This window comes from Quercus robur, chromosome 3, assembly GCF_932294415.1.
Source record: "Quercus robur chromosome 3, dhQueRobu3.1, whole genome shotgun sequence".
Taxonomy (NCBI): Eukaryota; Viridiplantae; Streptophyta; class Magnoliopsida; order Fagales; family Fagaceae; genus Quercus; species Quercus robur.
The window spans coordinates 29,450,256-29,467,706 of record NC_065536.1 but is presented as its reverse complement, the minus strand read 5'-3'; the positions used below and the strand labels follow the sequence as shown (position 1 = coordinate 29,467,706).

Here is a 17,451-nt window from a genome sequence, read left to right as displayed (position 1 = left end):
TCATAAACATACAAACACAAATGAATACAAACATAAACTCATAGGTACCCATAGATATTAAAATCAAAACCCACAAATACCCAAATCAAAAATCACAAATACAAACCTTATGCCCAAATCAAATCCAAACCCACACCTCAAATCCTCAACCCATTTTGGCATTTCGGACCTAGGCATCTCAAAGAATCTCTCCGGAGATGAAGACGACAATGATGATGAGTTTCTCTGGTGCCGGTCTACGGCTGCGTCGCTCCAGAACTCCACCCATCTCGGGGTCCTTGCTCCGGCCGATCCACCTTGGTCTAGACTTCTCCGCGAGAAATTGGACGACGAATCGGCCGATTTCTCGCTCACGGATCTTTGCCTTTTGAGAATTTGAGGATTGGACAACTCGGAGCTCCAGAACAGAGACTCGCGCTCAAAGAAATCGGATAAATCCAAACCGCAACAGAAGATCCAATTCTCGTCCATGAAGAAAATCGGGTTCTCGGCTAAAGATGGGTTACAAGGAATGTAGTAATGGTTGAAGATAGGAATCAAATGCGGAGCTCTCTTTAGATCGTAGAGCCTCTTCTAGGTGGGACGGTCTAGGTCCCCAAGACTTCGACCAGATCGTATTCCGAGTGATATTCATTTAATTCTTCATTTAATGTGAGATGCAAAGGGAAAAGTACAGATAGAGAAGAGAGAAAGGAGTAAAAAATTTATGAAGAAATGTTGGTTTATTGCTGGGAGAAGGAGAAAGGGGAAAGAAGAAAGAGAAAGGGGAAAGAGAGAAGGAGAAAAAGTCGTTGGTGCTTAGGACTTGTCCCTGACACGGGTCCCACAAAGATGCATGTATTTACATTATTGCCACCGTCACTCGTTTTTCAGAAATTGAAAACAACTGCCGTGACTCAAACTCAATTTTTTGAGAATTAAGTCACGGAAATTGAGTTAGGAAACTCATCCAAACAAAGCAAGTCTCTGTGGGGCCCACAAAATTCAGAAACTGAGTGATGAAAACTGAGTATTGGATGATGAAAACACTTAAACCAAACAACACCTTAATGTGTACCCTTAAGGCACACATTAACCGGACCCATATATATAATAGCGGTAAATTCAAAACAATATATCGGTATCGAAATATCCCGTTTCTTTGGCCAAACCGATACGGCCTCCGATACGAGATTAACTCCCTTAATTCGGTTGGACACAAAGAAGGTTGAGAATGCAATGAAAATTAATAACTACTTAGGGAATAATTAAAAAAAAATGCTAACTGATACTTTTAAGATAATGGTTAATAATCCATTTAAAGAAAGTTTTTATGAGAAAAGAAAAAATAATTAATATTTTGATAATTTTTTTCATTTACCATAAATTAATGTCAGAACTTACCTAAAATGAATTATTAACGAAAGTCTTAAATATTCTCGTTAACATGGCTCTTAACAAAAATCAGTACCATATCAATTTTTTATTGGAAAATGGAAGGATCTATCCTTTTGTTTGTCATAAAAAATAAATAAAAAAATAAAAAATACCCTCTTCCATAAAATGTTTTATGAGAACGCTCCTCCATAAAGTCAAAACTTGAAAGCGCACTAAATTCTATAAAATCTGGCGCCTTAATAACGTTATTTCTAGGCAATTGTTATTAAATTGTGGCCGGCTAACCCAGTCGTTGTCAGAGTACAATGTTAAGAATATAAAGCAAATAGCTCCTATCAGCTGGCATAACTTGGTGAGAACACAAGCGCAGAGAGAGAGTTGAAGATGAGTAACAATACAAACATGGTGCCTGAATCTTATCCAATGAACGGCGGAGATGGCAGTAATAGCTATACCAAAAACTCCTACTTCCAGGTTTCTTCAATTTTATTATCTATTTTTCTCCTATATCTTCCTCTCTTCTAATTTTTTTTTTAATTTATTTTATTTTTTATTTTTTAAGAACTAATCTTATTTGGCTAGGCATGTTGCATACTAATGTGTATATCATTTGGTAATGAATTTTTACCAGCCGTATAATGTGCATGCTAATAAATCTCTGGGCTGCAACATGTGGCTATCAAGCCCCAAATGGAAGAAACCCCTTTTAACCAATAGAATATATTTAATTTATTTGTTTTGCAAAGTAAAAAAAAAAAAATTTATATATATCCATAAATTGAAGTTACACATAATATAATTTTAAGAAATGTTATATCTACCGATATTTTTTTAATTTGTGTAAATTTTGACAAATTCATTGTTAGATTTCATTATTTGCTCTTCATTTTTGCAAAATTTCAAAATATCAAATATCAACAGCCATGTCATAAAAACTGTTTAAATTTGAAGTTTTTATAGGTTAAAATAATTCATAAAAGATGAGTTTATAAATTAAATGATAAATAACATCTGCTTAACATGAAAATTAGTATGCATGTTAAGAACATATAAAACTTGTAATTTAATAGTAGGATTTGTAAAATATGAATTTAATAACAAGTTATTGGATGATGTAACATTGTTTGGAGTTATACTACATGGAACTTGAAATCAAACCATGTATACCTTTATTGGCCAATACAATGTGCTGTTTATTTGTCTAATAATATAAAAAAGTTCTAGTGATTTTTTTTTTTTTTTTAAATTTATCATTTCTTCAAATGTTGTGTATTCTATTGACTTGTTTTAGTCATAGTTGTCAAAAAGAAAGAGAAATGCTGCCAATAAGCCAGTGGATTCATTTACAAAATCAATTATAAGTTTATAACCACAACTTAAGACCATACCAATGATTCATGTTGTATACTTGTGCATATGTTAATAATGACATACTTAACTTAGTATCCATTTAGATAAACCTAATGTCCATCTGGTATATCTTATTTTTCATTATTTTAAAAAAAAAATAGGATTGTTTAAAAATAGAAAAGAAAAGAAAAACTATATACAATAAAAAGTGACATTTAAAAAAGTCGAAAACTACTATGATTGACATACCTAGTATGCAGAGGGCAGGTACAAATGCTGTGAAGGCAATAATTGATGATGTAATTGCGGAGAAGCTTGATGTAGAAAAACAAATTTCTAGTTCAAAGAGCACACTCCGCATAGCAGATTTGGGATGTTCAGTTGGGCCAAATACCTTCATTGCTATGCAAAATATAATAGATGCTGTGCAACAAAAGTACCAATCCCATGGCTTTGCTTCTCATATGCCTGAATTTCAAGTGTTCTTCAATGATCATACATCCAGTGATTTTAATACCCTCTTTGCCTCTCTCCCACCAGAAAGGCCATACTTTGCAACTGGAGTGCCAGGGTCTTTCCATGGTCGGCTATTCCCTGATTTCTCTCTCGATTTTGTGCATTCATCTTTTGCACTCCAATGGCTCTCTAAGGTGCCAGAAGAGCTGCTAAATAAGAACTCTGCTGCATGGAACAAGGGGAGGGTTCACTATGCAAGTGCCCCAGACGAAGTAGCTCAAGCTTATACAGCCCAATTTGCTAAGGACATAACAACCTTTTTAGATGGTAGGGCTAAAGAGCTTGTTGTGGGTGGACTAATGGTGCTTATTATGCCAGGAATTCCAAATGGGATTCCTCATTCTAGTTCAGCAACAGGATTGATGTTTGATTTCCTGGGACACTGCCTCATGGATATGGCAAAGGAGGTAAGCTAGCAATCAGCTATTACTTTTTGCACTAGAAGCTTTTCCAAGTCAAATAGATCACTGCAAGTAAATTTTTTGAACTTACACTAAATGTCAGCATATGAACTTAGAATTTGTTAAACTTAAACTTTTATATATTCATCTGATAATAGAAATTTGCTAGGACCATGGAGTACTTTAACTGGTCTATATAATGTAAAGGCAATTTGCCTGGCAAACAACTTAAAAAGAAAACCACTTCATGAGGATCTCTTTTGTAGGGGTTGGAGTTTGTCACTTCTCCTAGTTATGCATTGTCCCAAGAACGATTTATGTTCCATATGTGTAGAAATGAAACTAATGATGCTAGAGATAATATAAATTTTGTTACATATGCTTTGCAAACTAATGTGTTTACAAATCACAATAATTCAAATACTCATTTATTATGTTATTTAAGTAGGACCAATTGCATCCACCTCCACTTCAGGTTTTAGGCACTTTCTAGTAAAATCGGTAATAGTTTTAGTATTTTCAAACCAAAATGCCTACTCTTACCTTTGCAGGGATTAATTAGTGAAGTTCAGGTGGACTCCTTTAACTTGCCTATTTATGTTGCCTCACCCAAGGAGATGACGCTACTGGTGGAAAGAAATGGGTGTTTTAGCATTGAAAGAATGGAGATAACACAACCTTGTGCAAGAGTTGATGATCTCAGTGGCCAGGCATGCACGATGCACCTAAGAGCTGGCATGGAGGGTATAATAAGCAAACATTTTGGAACTGAGATTATTGATGAACTATTTGATCGATACTGTAAGAAACATGGAGAGATTATCGGCCTATTGGAGTCAAAACTCAATGAAGGAAATCAACTGTTTATTGTTTTGAAACGCATATGATGTGGCTTTGGAAGCACGTCTAAGACTTCTTATTGTCACAAATTTGCATATGCATCGGCACAAATTTTATTTCATTGTCAAAAAGGAAACTTTGATATTAGCTACAAATAAAGGTCCATAACAATAGGGACTTAACCACTTTTTATATGTTCCTATAAAAAATAAAATAAAATAAAAAGACCTCTTTTATATGAATAATGTTTAGTAAAGTCATAACTTAAAGAGGAAAAGTAACAACAATTGAATGTAATGCTAGTGGCAAGTGCAAACAATGCTCTAATATATTCAGTTCATTGCATTGTAATGAAAAGAATTAGACTCAGAGTTCACAATTCAATTCATCACTTGGTTGTGCAATTCAATACAATTGTTTGGAATAAACATGAATTGAAATGGCATTCATTTTGTGTGAATAAATTACAAATATTTTTGGAAGGTGGTACAGTGTAAAAGTAAATTAAGATGGACTAACATCAAAGCAAATTTAGGGAAGATAGGTGTGACCATGCGACTGAAACGTGGTATAATATTTTTCACAACTAGAAAAAACATTAAGCAAGTTGTGATAGGTGTTGACAACTTGCCATACACGTAGACATCATGCCTCTTAAGTCTTATCATATTCTCCTAGAGTTGGAATGAAGTAGCTGGTGTGTCATGCCATCAACCATAATCCTGTACTTTGATCACCAACTCTTTTCAAGTAAAAATTCAGCCTGCAGAGTTGACCGTTGCCAAATATAATGAGGGCTTCAAAACCACTACTGTGGGTCAATAGCCTCTATAAAAGGAAGAAACCATAGATATATATAATAAAATGATCAACTTAGGCATTTACATCTTACTAAACTGACATAATATTATACTCCGTTAAAAGAAGCAAACATCATGTACCAAAGTTAAATTCTGCACTTTCTATTTACATTATTACATACACATGATAAGAAGGAAAGTTAAGCTATAGAGATCATCAAAAGTTCAAGAGGGGACAACAAATGCAAATTTCTCAACTCAAACGCAATCCACGACTGAACTGGTGTTCCAAAGAAGACAGAGCCATCCTTTTTCTCGCTTTTTCCTTCTTAATGTGGACCAGCTTGTCATAAACACACCATGGAAAGCTAAGGAAATGATCTCGATTCATACCCTCATTGTAGGTACCCCAATAACTATAATGATATGTGACATGGTACCAAGCTGAAGCTTTTGCATATACATCTTCAGCTTCAGAATCTAAATCACTTCCCTTCTCATTGAACCAGGCCCTGGCTTCCTTTCTCAAGGACTTTACAGCCATAGTAATTGCTTCTGCATCTCTTCTCTTAGTGAAAGACTTGCCCATTCTCATGATATTCCCACTCAGTATTTCAGCCTCAGTTTTGATGCCATAATAGTCCATCATGTTTCCCAACTTGTAATCATAATTTTCCTTGTAATAAACAGCATCATCAATAAAATCCTCAAAGCCATCAACTTCCATATCAGAGTCATATGATTGCATTGCAACTTCAGCAGTGAAGGACTTAAAATAACTAGCATTTGGTGTAATGTCTTTTACCTCCCGGAAAAGCTTTCCAATCGCATTTTCTGATATATAGGTGGGTTTGTCAGGCTTCTCCATGAAATCTGGATATTCTTTGACATGAAGTTCATGCGGTATTTCAGCTGGTACACCAGTTTTCGGAAAGTCAACAGCAATTGAAAATAGCTTTGCAAGCTCTATGCAGGGATTACTCATAGCTTTTGTAGGCTCTTTATCTGCAAATGCTGTGTGGGCATTGGCAATAATTCCTAAGCTGTCATTGACAATGTAATTGGTAAAATACTCCTCGACTTCCTGTAACAGAAAAAATAAACACCTCTTATATTGGAATTTGTGGAAAATAGAATTCTTTTAAGTTCTAAGGCATGAGGTTAGAGATAAAATTGAGCAGAAAATTAAAATTCATTGAATTGACAATACATTATGACATATACAGAAATGCAACTCATCAATTCAATGCTTTGAAGGATTTTCATGGAATTCCAATTCATGTAATGCTGAACAAACTAAGCTACTACACAGCCAATGTTTGAGTTTCCATGCTGTTTGTATATAAAATTCTGCCTCTCTAGTACAATTTTTACCATGCTTAAATAATACATAGAAAGGCTTGTATAAAATCAAAACCGAAATGAAGTGTTAAATAGTTCCTATTTTAGATGACCAAACAGACAAATCCCTCAACAGATAAATATAAGACAAATATCTTGACCAAACCCACGACTCCACAACACAGCTTCGAAAGCCCCACCATGCCAGGGCATCATTGGCAAGTATAAGGTCACTTATTAAACAAACAATTATGCATTGGCTATTAAACAAACAATTCTTTTCCTTCTTTTCTAACTCAAACATGTACCATGTGATTCTCAAGTCCTTCCTCTGCCGTAAATCGTGCCTATTAAGTGGGGGACTTTGATTGTCCCTAAAAATAAAATGGTGGTGTAACTTTCGGAGAATTTTGTGTGATAATTGGAAGACAAATCTTTGTCTATTAAGTTAGTGCGATATTGGGGTTTTGGGTTAGTAAATGTTTATTTTGTGTTTGGGAGGTTCATATGTGTATATAGTTGTAATTTGTAATTCATATCGTTATAGTAGATTTTGGTTGGGGCAAGAAAAAATAATTAGTTCCAGGAAGCTAATACATAAGAAGAAATGCAAAATCGAATTCACCAACAATCTATGACAAGTAGTGTGCATAGCAGCAACTCCTCGTTTGATTACAATAACACATTTTGTAAAAACCATAAATCTTAACTTCTCCTAATAGAACTAGGACTCCTACTTTGACTAGTAAACCAAACCCTAATTGACTCAAACTAGAGCACACACAAAAAGGCTAACGTGCCTCAATACTCAAAACTGATGTTGTTCATTTTTAAAGCTAGTTGTTACTAGTGCTTATGTTGTATGATAAGTGGTTCCTTTTACTTGTAATAGCCTTTCTCACTTGTAACAGAAAGTTAGCGGATAGGTTGTTAGTGATAAGTGCAATAGCCTATCAGTTAGTTAGAGAAGTTTGTTAGGCTTTGGTCAATCACATGACAGCCACAAGGTGGGTTCTTCTAACTAACTCAGCAGCTTGCTTATGTAACTATAAATAAGCAAGGTTGCTCTCATTGTAATTGGTGGAATTTGAATCCAAGAAATCTCTACCTGTGAAGTATTATTCCAAGAGTGTATCTCCTAAAGAGCTAGTTCTTTCTTTATTTTCTCTAAGCAACTTAGCTTTCTAAAACAACTTTCCATTTTCACAAATTTCCTCCATAAAAAACACTCAATATTTTATTAATCAACTCCATCTATTCTTTGAGTACATTAAGCATAAATATATGTAAGGATTTTTTGTTGTACTAGTAGTATTAAGACTCCTAATTTGAGGAATCCTAATAAACTGTACTAGTAGTTTTAAGAATCCTAGTTTGAATTCTAATAAACAAAAAACCTTATAGAGCAAAAACTAATCAAACACTAACTTGAACTCAGAAAATAAAACTGAAGATACATAGGATCTCCAAGTAAATTCTAAACTCAACTAAACTACTTAAATACCATTAATTCATAGGAGTTGCAAAAGTTACAATTAGGGGTGTACATGGGTCGAGTTGAGGGGATTTTTTGACCCATCCCACCATGGTGGGTAAAAAAAAATTCAACCTAACCCAACTCATCACATAAGTCCAACCCAACCCACATGGGTCGGGTTGGGCCGGGTTGAACCTATGGGTTTAACAAATTTTTATTATTATTATTAAATTGAGTAGAAAAAAATATAAATATTAATATATTAAAAAAAAAAAATCCAAAGATTAGCATCAATGTAACTCCTTAAAGGCAAACAACACTAATGACTAAACAACAATAGTAATTTACTAGGATTTGTGTGAACTAACTCGCTTTTATATATGATAGAAAGAGTTGGTTATTTTCAAAAATTTATTAATTATATAATCTATTATATATATATATATATATTAAATTAGTATTAGTAAGAGGAACCGAGGAAGTGCTGCTCTACAGCTAGTTTTTTTTTTTTTTTTTTTTAAATTATTAAATATATAATATATATTTAAATATATATATATATATATGTATATATATATAAGTTCCCTACACCTGGTTTTTAAAAAAAATATTAAATATATAAAATATTTTAAATATATATTAAATATGGGTGGGTCAAATCGGGTTTGGTAGGTTTGTAATTTTATGACCCAAACCCAATCCGACCCGCTATTAAAAAAAAAAAATTGTAACCCAACCCAACCCACCAAGCCCTAAAAACCGACCCAACTTGGTAGGTCGGGTTGAGTCAGGTCGGGTTTGGCGGGTCGGTGAGTTTTCTGCACACCCCCAGTTACAATTTTGCCTCTAAATACAAAATTAACCACAACTAGTTATATTAAACCCCAAATTAAAATTGTTTTAACCCTAAGACACATATAACTAGACTTTTAAAACCACATCACTTTTGCTTCTACCACGCTGTTGTTGCACCATCATTGGTGTTGTCCATGGATTTAGACATAGAATTTATGGAAACATTTGTGTATTGTGGTGCTTACTATTTTATTGCTTTGTGTGTTTGGCACAACAGTTATAATGACATCAAGCCACACAAGAGGGGAATAGGGAATAGAGATATCATGAATTATAACATTGAGATACCTTGATATAAGGGCAAAATAAGAACACAAGAGCTTGCCGAAAGAACATTAAGAGAACCTACATTTAGATTAAAACATAGGGGAAAAAAAGGGCTGCCCAGTTATTTAAACATGCTATCATTTATCCAAGACAGCTATACCTCAATGGTAACGTCATGATCCAACTGCAGACTTTGTGCTGGAGAGTAATCCATTGGCTGAATTTGCTGAGGTGGAAGGAGTTCAGGATCCCAACAGACGAAGTAGATATCTCCATCCAAGTCACTACCCGAACACTCATTTGGATGAGGCCTTATAAAAATCAAATAACTGTCAGTCACAATCATCTTTAGAAAATTCCACTAAATAGCATTCAAAAGAACGAACAACATTCTGCCACATATAAACTAACTGATGATGTTATAGACAAAGCATATAATATTTGATAATAATGGTTTATCTTGCCACTAAAGCCAAAATCCTAGGTGAAAAATTACATTAGACTCAAAATACACAAATTAGTTCAGGTGTATGTCAAATTGTCAACATCACATAAATCCGAAACTTTAAAACTTCAAGGGAAAGCGAAGTCCCATGTAGCATAGACACTTGATTCCCCTGTAAGAGAAAACATAAGGTAGTTAAACATTTAGTTGAACCATAGTTATGTTATTATTTCCCTTTTGGGGATTTTGCGAGTATAACTCTAATAGGAAGACCACAACATCCCAAACCCATATCCATGTTTTTATCATGTTTTAACAAATGACAAGCATAGTTGACAAAATCATTTGCTAACTAGAAAGAGAGGTGACTAAGCCTTGTAGTAGTCAAATATAAAAATTGAAGGACTTCACGCAAATTTATCCACTGCAGTCACAGTTGCAACATATCGTCTACAGAGAATTTATTCTTGCAGACAACAGGTAGAATCTAGCTAGCTCAATAACAAAATGGTGCTTTCACATAAAGATGAGAGAGACAAAAATAAAAGTTGTCACCTATGATTCAAATAACATTATTCAAGGATAAAGTTGAAGAAGTACTAGGAGATTTAATTTACCTAAATCCTTTTTGGGGAAAAACAACACAGTCCACCATATGGTGCAAAGCTAACACATTAACGGCCTCCAAAACACGCACATCGCCAGGGTGCAAGCAGGGGTTTTTTGCAACTACTATCTTCCCCTTAAGAACAAATCGCTGATCTGATCCACTGCCGCTACACATGCTGAAATCATTGTGTAGCTGCCTAAGCTTGTAATTATTACTAGAAAATTGCACAAATACCTGACCATATTCCAAAGTTCTAGTTTCATCTAGACATCCCATCATTGCCCTTCCATCTGGAATAAATATCCTTGTTTTAATCCGCAATTCCAACAACTTTGATGCCCGGAATGTCTGCAGCATCATAGAAAGAAATGGTTCAGAATCAGGCCTATAACCACACTTGAGTATTTCCTTTAGAACATTGGTATTCTCTCCTGGGGACATCAAATCCAAAGCCTCCTGTGCCCTTAACGGATCTATTAATATAGCATCAAGTTGGTCTACAGCTTCTTTTTGTTTTTTCTCAAAAATATAATCCTCAACTCCAAGGGTAGACAAAAGGGTGATCAATTGGCGATTCAGATAACAAGGCTGAAACTTGGTATGTGCCAAAACATCTAGTTTTGTGTTTTCTGATTCATACTTAGACATGCTCTTCCTTAATGATAATTTCGCAGATGAGGTTGGATCAACTGCGACAACACCTTTGTACCCACCGTATCGAATCTGATAGGCAGATGGAGTGTGTCCTTTACAACTGCATTTTAAAGCTACTTCCTTAGCAAATTCAGAAGATATTTTCCCAATTCCATCAGAGAAGACATACTTGACCCCATCCTGAACAACCTCTACATCAGGAATAATTTCAATTTCATGCTTTTCAACAGTAAGAGTTTCTGTGGATGAACCAAAGGATTGACCCAATCTGGCTGCATATTTCGCCACATTTCTAATCTGATGAAAAATGCCCATCCACTCTCTGATATCATCAGCATTACGTCCATTTCTTGAAGCAAACATCCACATGGAATTTTCTCGTAATTGACTTGATGAGAATGCAAGAAATTCAAACTTGTTATCACCAATAACTATGCCATTTCTAAGAATAGATAGAATTCTTTTGTAGATTCCAGTTCTCCTATCCTCATTACCAGAAGATGCACGTGGAGATAAATCTGTTGAATGCAGTTTATCCAATTCCTCATCAACAAAGGAGACACGAAGAAAATTATCAATATCTTCATGAAAATTGCGCAAGACACGATTTGACACATTAATTTCTGGACCACAAAAGTAAACTTTAGAAGGTGTTATTTGAACCCTACGTACATACACCAACCCAGAGTCTAATGATATAACAGGCGACTTTGGAGGATGTCGTGATGTGAGGTACTTTCTATACTGCTCACTAAGCCACCTTGAAGGCTCCTGCCAACATTCTTTTAAATGATAAAGTTTCTCCAGGGCATATTCTATTAAGGCAATATTCATTCTTCTTGGATCAACCAAGCGATAAAAACTAGCATCAAGTGTTGGTCCTGCAAGACAGCCATGTTGAACCAACGAGTTAATTTTAAACAAGATATCAAATGGTAAAGTAATCCCAGGCGGAGGGCCAACAATAGGCACCAAATCCATATTGGAAGAAAAACTAGACCCAGTTTCCAAAATATATCTTTCTTCACTTTCTTTGTAATAACCAAAGTTCTCCCGAAAATTTGGAAGCTGGTGATCAGAAGGAAGTTCCAAACACAAAGCAGAAGATTGCCCAATATAGCATGATGGAGTGAAATCAGTTGCACGAATCCATTGGTCATCAGGAATATGCATGAAATAATTAAGATTAGGATCTTCAAATTCACTTCCTGAAGTGAGCATAGCCTTCTCATAAATCCGAGGAGCGCCAAATAACTAACAATTAAAACAAAAATAAAAAATATTATAATATAAATAATTATAAGAATCCTTCTGTGAATGTCAACTAACAGTTAGTGTTAGAGAAAAAGTAAAGTCATTTGGTACTTACAGAGAATACACCATGTTTTGTTAATAGCTATTGCAAGCATAAACATATAGCTAGAGTATATGCTTATGAAGTAGTTGATTTTCATACTAGACACAAAAATGTATCTTTATATGAACCTTGCACTAGATAACTAACTACCAAAAACATTATTTTACATTAAAAAAAATTCAATTTATATATGCATCACGAGTGTTGCACTCATGAGTTCTACTGGGAATGTAGTTGTTTACTACAGAAGACAGAAAATCAAAGTTAGAACTTCTGAGTTTATGTGCAAGGATGTGATGATTAAAGAAGATAGCATGAATCCTTTTTATATTGGTAAACTACACACACCCAATAGGTATTGAACCCACTATTATGAAAGAATTGCCAGTTGAGCCATGGTTCATTGATAGATGAACTTTTTTGAATATATAGTCCAAATATTATTTACATTTGTAATTCTTAACCCTTGTGAGGTTATATTTGTAATTTGAATATGATAAAACCGGTGTTCACATGAGTAGTTTCAACAAAGTAAAACATGCAAATCGTTCAAACAAGACAATGGAGGAATCAACACTTAAATAACACTATTTGTTTAGCTAAAGAGAAGATAACCAGGTATTTTATTTTTTATTTTAAAATGAACAATCAAATCAAAACAGACCAACCTGAATCAAAAGATGCTTAGTATCTTGACTGCGTGGACGACGTAACTCAATCTGCCAAATATTCTCGTAGTAAAGATCGAGTCTGTATTCCACATAATTATGGGCAAGAAAAAATTGTAACTTCCGTAATCCAATCCCAAAATTCACTGAAACATTCGCCGCATTCCATAAAATTACAAATTTTTCATTTGAGATCTGACAACCAAGATGCAGTTTTATATTTTCCATGCTATGCAGAAAAGTTCTTGGCTTTGGTACAATATCACGCTCCATTTCCCGAGCCCTCAGATAAGATGTCCCATACCATAACCCTAAGGAAATAATTAATTCAGCACATCTGGTGGTGGTGAATTGAATGATAGCATATGCCGCTGGACGCACACCTCTGCTTTGCCTAATCTTAATAGCATAAACAGTTCCTTCACCTGTATGTTGCTCCACAAACCGTTTAACAGTCGCTACAGTAACATTCGAAGGGAATCCATTCAACTGAATTGTCTTACCCATCCAATCCAATTAATTTTACCAGAACTCTATTCTGCCACAAGTCATCAACAAAAATATATTACATTTTACTTTGCATGTGCACAACATATCATAAACCAGAAAAAAAAAAAAAAAAAAAAAAAAAAAAAAAAAAACTGCTTAGTCTTTCTGTCAAGACAGTAAATAATTTATCCCTTCTTTCATAGAAATTAATAATAAAATAAATACCTTACTGAATGTTGCAAATCTACACTATTTTGAATAAAATTAATTTCTTGGCACTGAACTCCCACTTCTCAAATGTCAGTCCATAAGTACAATAGTAAAACAACACTGCCTCCATTTATGCTGGAGCGGTACCCATCATTGTGGTGGGTGTATGTCATAAAAATTTATGGAGATGGTGAAGTCCGTATTGCAATAATTAGTATGAATGATAAAGGTTTTGAAAGTGTTTAAACCCCAATTATTCTTGAAGTAAAATTGCATAACTTAGTGAAAGTTCACAATAACTAGAAAATAAATAAGGAAATAACCAACAAAGTCTCTATCAATGCAAGAAAGGCAAGAAAATCAAGTTTACCATACACATGCAAAAGACAATTATTATCAAGTCCATAGTATGGATACTTCCAGACCAGACATTAAACATTTCTATGAACATCCAAAAAGTCATATTTTGAAGGAATCTCAATCTATAACCAGATGCAGTTAGAGAAAGCAAGGATTGTCTAAGGATTTTGTAACTATCATCATAAGATCCATTACTCTTAGTCTTCCTGAAAAATTGATTTCCAATCTTAATCTATCTCTTCATTTTTGTGCATCACCTCCTTGTTACATAAACGCTGCTACCTCACCAATTAGTCCTCTCATTTTTACTACATCACCACGTGGTCATGTCACACAATCAAATAAAGAAACACAAATTTAAATACGAAGCAACCACTAAGATTTTGGATGTACTTCAACTGCCACTAAACACTTAAAAGAACGTGATTCTCACTTTCAAAAGAAAATCCACTACTTCAAAAATTCTAATCAAACTCTGCACAAGAGTGTGAAATCTCAGACTAGATTGTTAAACTAACTATGGGTAGGATCATAGATCAAAAGCATATCTAGTAACTCACAAATTCTAGTAATCTCTAAGCAAGAATGGTTAAATCTTGGACTAGATTGTCGAATTAACTAATGGTAGGATTATAAATCTGAGCTTGACAATAAGTACAAACAAATCATTAGCCCCTTTATGTATAGGTTCGCTCTTCAGTCCTAAACATCTGTCTATTCCTACATTTGTGACAATTTGTCGAGACTAGGCCATATGAATCTCACTCTTCCCAACAATTATGATAAGGCCACATGCTTGTGAGGGTTTTGATCTACTGTGTAGCAAATTAAAATGCTCCAGGTCCCTACCCTTCAATGTGACTGGTGAATTGTTTAATCACCATGTTATTCTCCAAAGAAAAACAAGTGGAAGTACAGTGGCTTTGGCTCTTTATTGATAATATGACCCATTATTATAAGAAGAAAGTTCATTTTTTAACTAAGTAGCAGTTTGAAAATAAGCAGAAAAAATTAAAGAACTCATAGATTATCTAGTAGGCCAAGCAAAAGAACTAGAGAAAGAGATGCAGCAAAGGAACTAACCCAAAGAATAATAATGCTCATAATCAAATTAATCAAACAAACATAGTAGTATAAAGCAACACAAGCAAACCCTCATAGGAACTAAAGCAAAGATGCATCAATCCCTTTACTACTTGCAAAATCCCAACCAATTTCAACCCAGAAAAAGAATAATAATACAAACACAAAAAATTTGACCCAGTAAAAGAAATGACAAAAAGACAGTCCCTTTGAAGTTTGATCAGTTTCAGTAGACACCCACATCAATGAAACTTGCAGATGAAGAAAGAATATCACGTATATAGGAGTCTTAAGTGTCAGAGTCTCACCAGAGAGAATGAAAATATCCAAAGCTCATGAAGAAGGCGAAAGAACTCAGAGAGTGTCACTGTGTCAGTGTCTCTTACTCTCTTGCTGTCTTTTGTTGTCAATCCTAAGTCAATTCCTCAGACTAAAACAAATACATGACTTAATGAGGAAGAAAGGTAACGTGCACAAAGCGTTTTGGCGCGTTTGATAGAGTATCTTAAATATATATTTTTTTGTTTAAAAACAACATTACACGGATACTTATATACTTTTTTACTTATATATATTTTAAAAAATTATAAACAATATTTCTCAATCTCTTCTACTAAATGGGTCATTAGACTCTCTCTCATTCATTTATATTTGTAAATGTTTTTTTTTTTTTTTTATAAGGATGGTATATATAATTGAATTGCTTAGAAATTTGGTGCTTGTGTGACCAATCAAGAGAAAAAGTTACCCTGGCTTCTTGTGGAAATTTGCTACTTTTTTTTTTTTCTAAATAAAGTTCCTTGTCTTCCCATAAAATTAAAAAAAAAAAAAAAAAAATAGAAGAAGAAGAAGAAGAAGAAGAGAAAGAGAAAGGAAAAAGGAATAAGGAAAAAAGAGAAAAAGAAAAAGTTATTCCTATGAGTGAAAAGTAAAAATATTAGAGCATTCAAATTGGTTTTTGTATTTTCTCAAAAAAAAAGTCCGTGTAAAAATATTTGTTTATTATAATATAAGAACCTACTTTCTTTTAATATTTGCAAATATTTTAATTTTAATGATTGTATATATGATTGAATCGATTGGAAATCTGTTGCTTGGTGTGACCAATCAAGAGAAAAAAAAAAAAAGTTACCCTGGTTGCTTGTGGAAATTTGCTGTTTTTTTTTTCCTTAATGAAGTTCTTTGTCTTCCCATAAAAAAAAAAGGGGGAAATAAAGAGAGAAAAAGTTACTCTGCGGCTTCAAAAAAGAAAAAGTTTCTCTTAATTACAACCAAAAAAAGAAAAGAAAAAGAGAAACAGAAAAAGTTATTCCTAAGAGTGAAAACTAAAAATATTAGAACATTCAAATTGGTTCTTGTATTTCTAAAAAAAAAAAAAACTCAGTTCATATAAAAATATTTGTTTATTATAATATAAGAACCTAATTTTTTAATATTTGTAAATATTTTAATTTTAAAGATTGTATATATAATTGAATCGCTTGGAAATTTGCTGCTTTGTGTGACCAATCAAGAGAAAAAGTTGCCCTGGTACTTAACGAAGTTCTATATCTTTCCATCAAAAAAAAAAAAATGAAAAAAAAAGAGAAAAAGAAAAAGTTATCTATAGAGAGTGGAAACTAAAAATATTAAAGCATTCAGATCAGTTATTGTATCTTCTAAAAAAAAAAAAATCGAATCATGTAAAAGTATTTGTTTATTATAATATAAGAAGCTACTTTCTTTTTATTTTACATAACTACTTTTCAAAAATACTCATATCAGATTATTTATTTTTAACTCAATTTTATTAAAATATCAATTTTTCTTAATTTTTTTAATTGTTTCTCTTTTTTTACACAACAACTCCTATCTATTCTCTTTTTTTAGAATAAAAAATTAAATGCAAAATGAATAGTACTAGTATAAATTTACACGATTGCTACAGTAATTTTACAAATTTACACATTTTTAACTTAACTAATATAGATAATTTTGGGAATTAGATATATAAAATTAAACATTTTTTTTTTCTAATTTTCATCGGCTGATACAAAGTTCTTATAGTACTCAACTTGTCAATAATTGGTAGGGACATTGGGACACACCTAAAGTGTATATTTTTATACAAGATAGAATTTCTACTCTAGCCTAAAGTGTATATGTGTATGAAGATCTTTCCTGAAAACTTGATCTCCGGTCCTTGCTCCCCACACTCTACAAGTACTTATACTTATGAAGTGACCATCGCATCAAAGATATGCGATAGTTATATATATATATATATATATATATTAGAAATATATATATTAGAAGAATTTAACTTTGTAATTTGTTGAAACTTTTATGGACAAATCACTTTTCGTCAACCA

The 17,451-nt window shown here is 33.3% G+C and overlaps 2 protein-coding genes across 3 annotated transcripts; one reads left to right on the top strand and one right to left on the bottom strand.

The window, feature by feature from the left end:
• Positions 1 to 1,664: 1,664 nt before the first annotated feature.
• On the top strand, positions 1,665 to 4,669 carry LOC126717739 (loganic acid O-methyltransferase-like). The gene is made up of 3 exons (XM_050419590.1): positions 1,665 to 1,851; positions 2,988 to 3,650; positions 4,196 to 4,669. Exons 1-3 carry the CDS (start codon positions 1,762 to 1,764, stop codon positions 4,529 to 4,531), a joined length of 1,089 nt encoding a protein of 362 aa, XP_050275547.1. The 5' UTR covers positions 1,665 to 1,761; the 3' UTR covers positions 4,532 to 4,669.
• Positions 4,670 to 5,319: 650 nt separating this feature from the next.
• On the bottom strand, positions 5,320 to 15,556 carry LOC126717738 (probable RNA-dependent RNA polymerase 1). Of its 2 annotated transcripts, none has more exons than XM_050419588.1 (5): positions 15,409 to 15,556; positions 12,959 to 13,496; positions 10,287 to 12,187; positions 9,385 to 9,535; positions 5,320 to 6,368 (listed from the first exon to the last, which is right to left on the bottom strand). In XM_050419588.1, the coding sequence occupies exons 2-5, from the start codon at positions 13,463 to 13,465 to the stop codon at positions 5,538 to 5,540; spliced, it is 3,390 nt and encodes a 1,129-aa protein (XP_050275545.1). In that variant the 5' UTR covers positions 13,466 to 13,496; positions 15,409 to 15,556; the 3' UTR covers positions 5,320 to 5,537. The 2 variants fall into 2 exon arrangements, with proteins under 2 accessions (XP_050275545.1, XP_050275546.1); XM_050419589.1 differs by having other exon boundaries at positions 12,959 to 13,491; positions 15,409 to 15,548.
• Positions 15,557 to 17,451: the final 1,895 nt, after the last annotated feature.

Coding starts and splice junctions, on each gene's coding strand:
- LOC126717739 (XM_050419590.1), top strand. CDS start 1,762: ATGAGTAACAATACAAACATGGTGCCTGAATCTTATCCAATGAACGGC. Junction 1,852..2,987: donor CCAAAAACTCCTACTTCCAG/GTTTCTTCAATT, acceptor CCTAGTATGCAG/AGGGCAGGTACAAATGCTGT. Junction 3,651..4,195: donor TCATGGATATGGCAAAGGAG/GTAAGCTAGCAA, acceptor TTACCTTTGCAG/GGATTAATTAGTGAAGTTCA.
- LOC126717738 (XM_050419588.1), bottom strand. CDS start 13,465: ATGGGTAAGACAATTCAGTTGAATGGATTCCCTTCGAATGTTACTGTA. Junction 12,188..12,958: donor CTAAGCATCTTTTGATTCAG/GTTGGTCTGTTT, acceptor TTTAATTGTTAG/TTATTTGGCGCTCCTCGGAT. Junction 6,369..9,384: donor ATCATGACGTTACCATTGAG/GTATAGCTGTCT, acceptor TTTCTGTTACAG/GAAGTCGAGGAGTATTTTAC.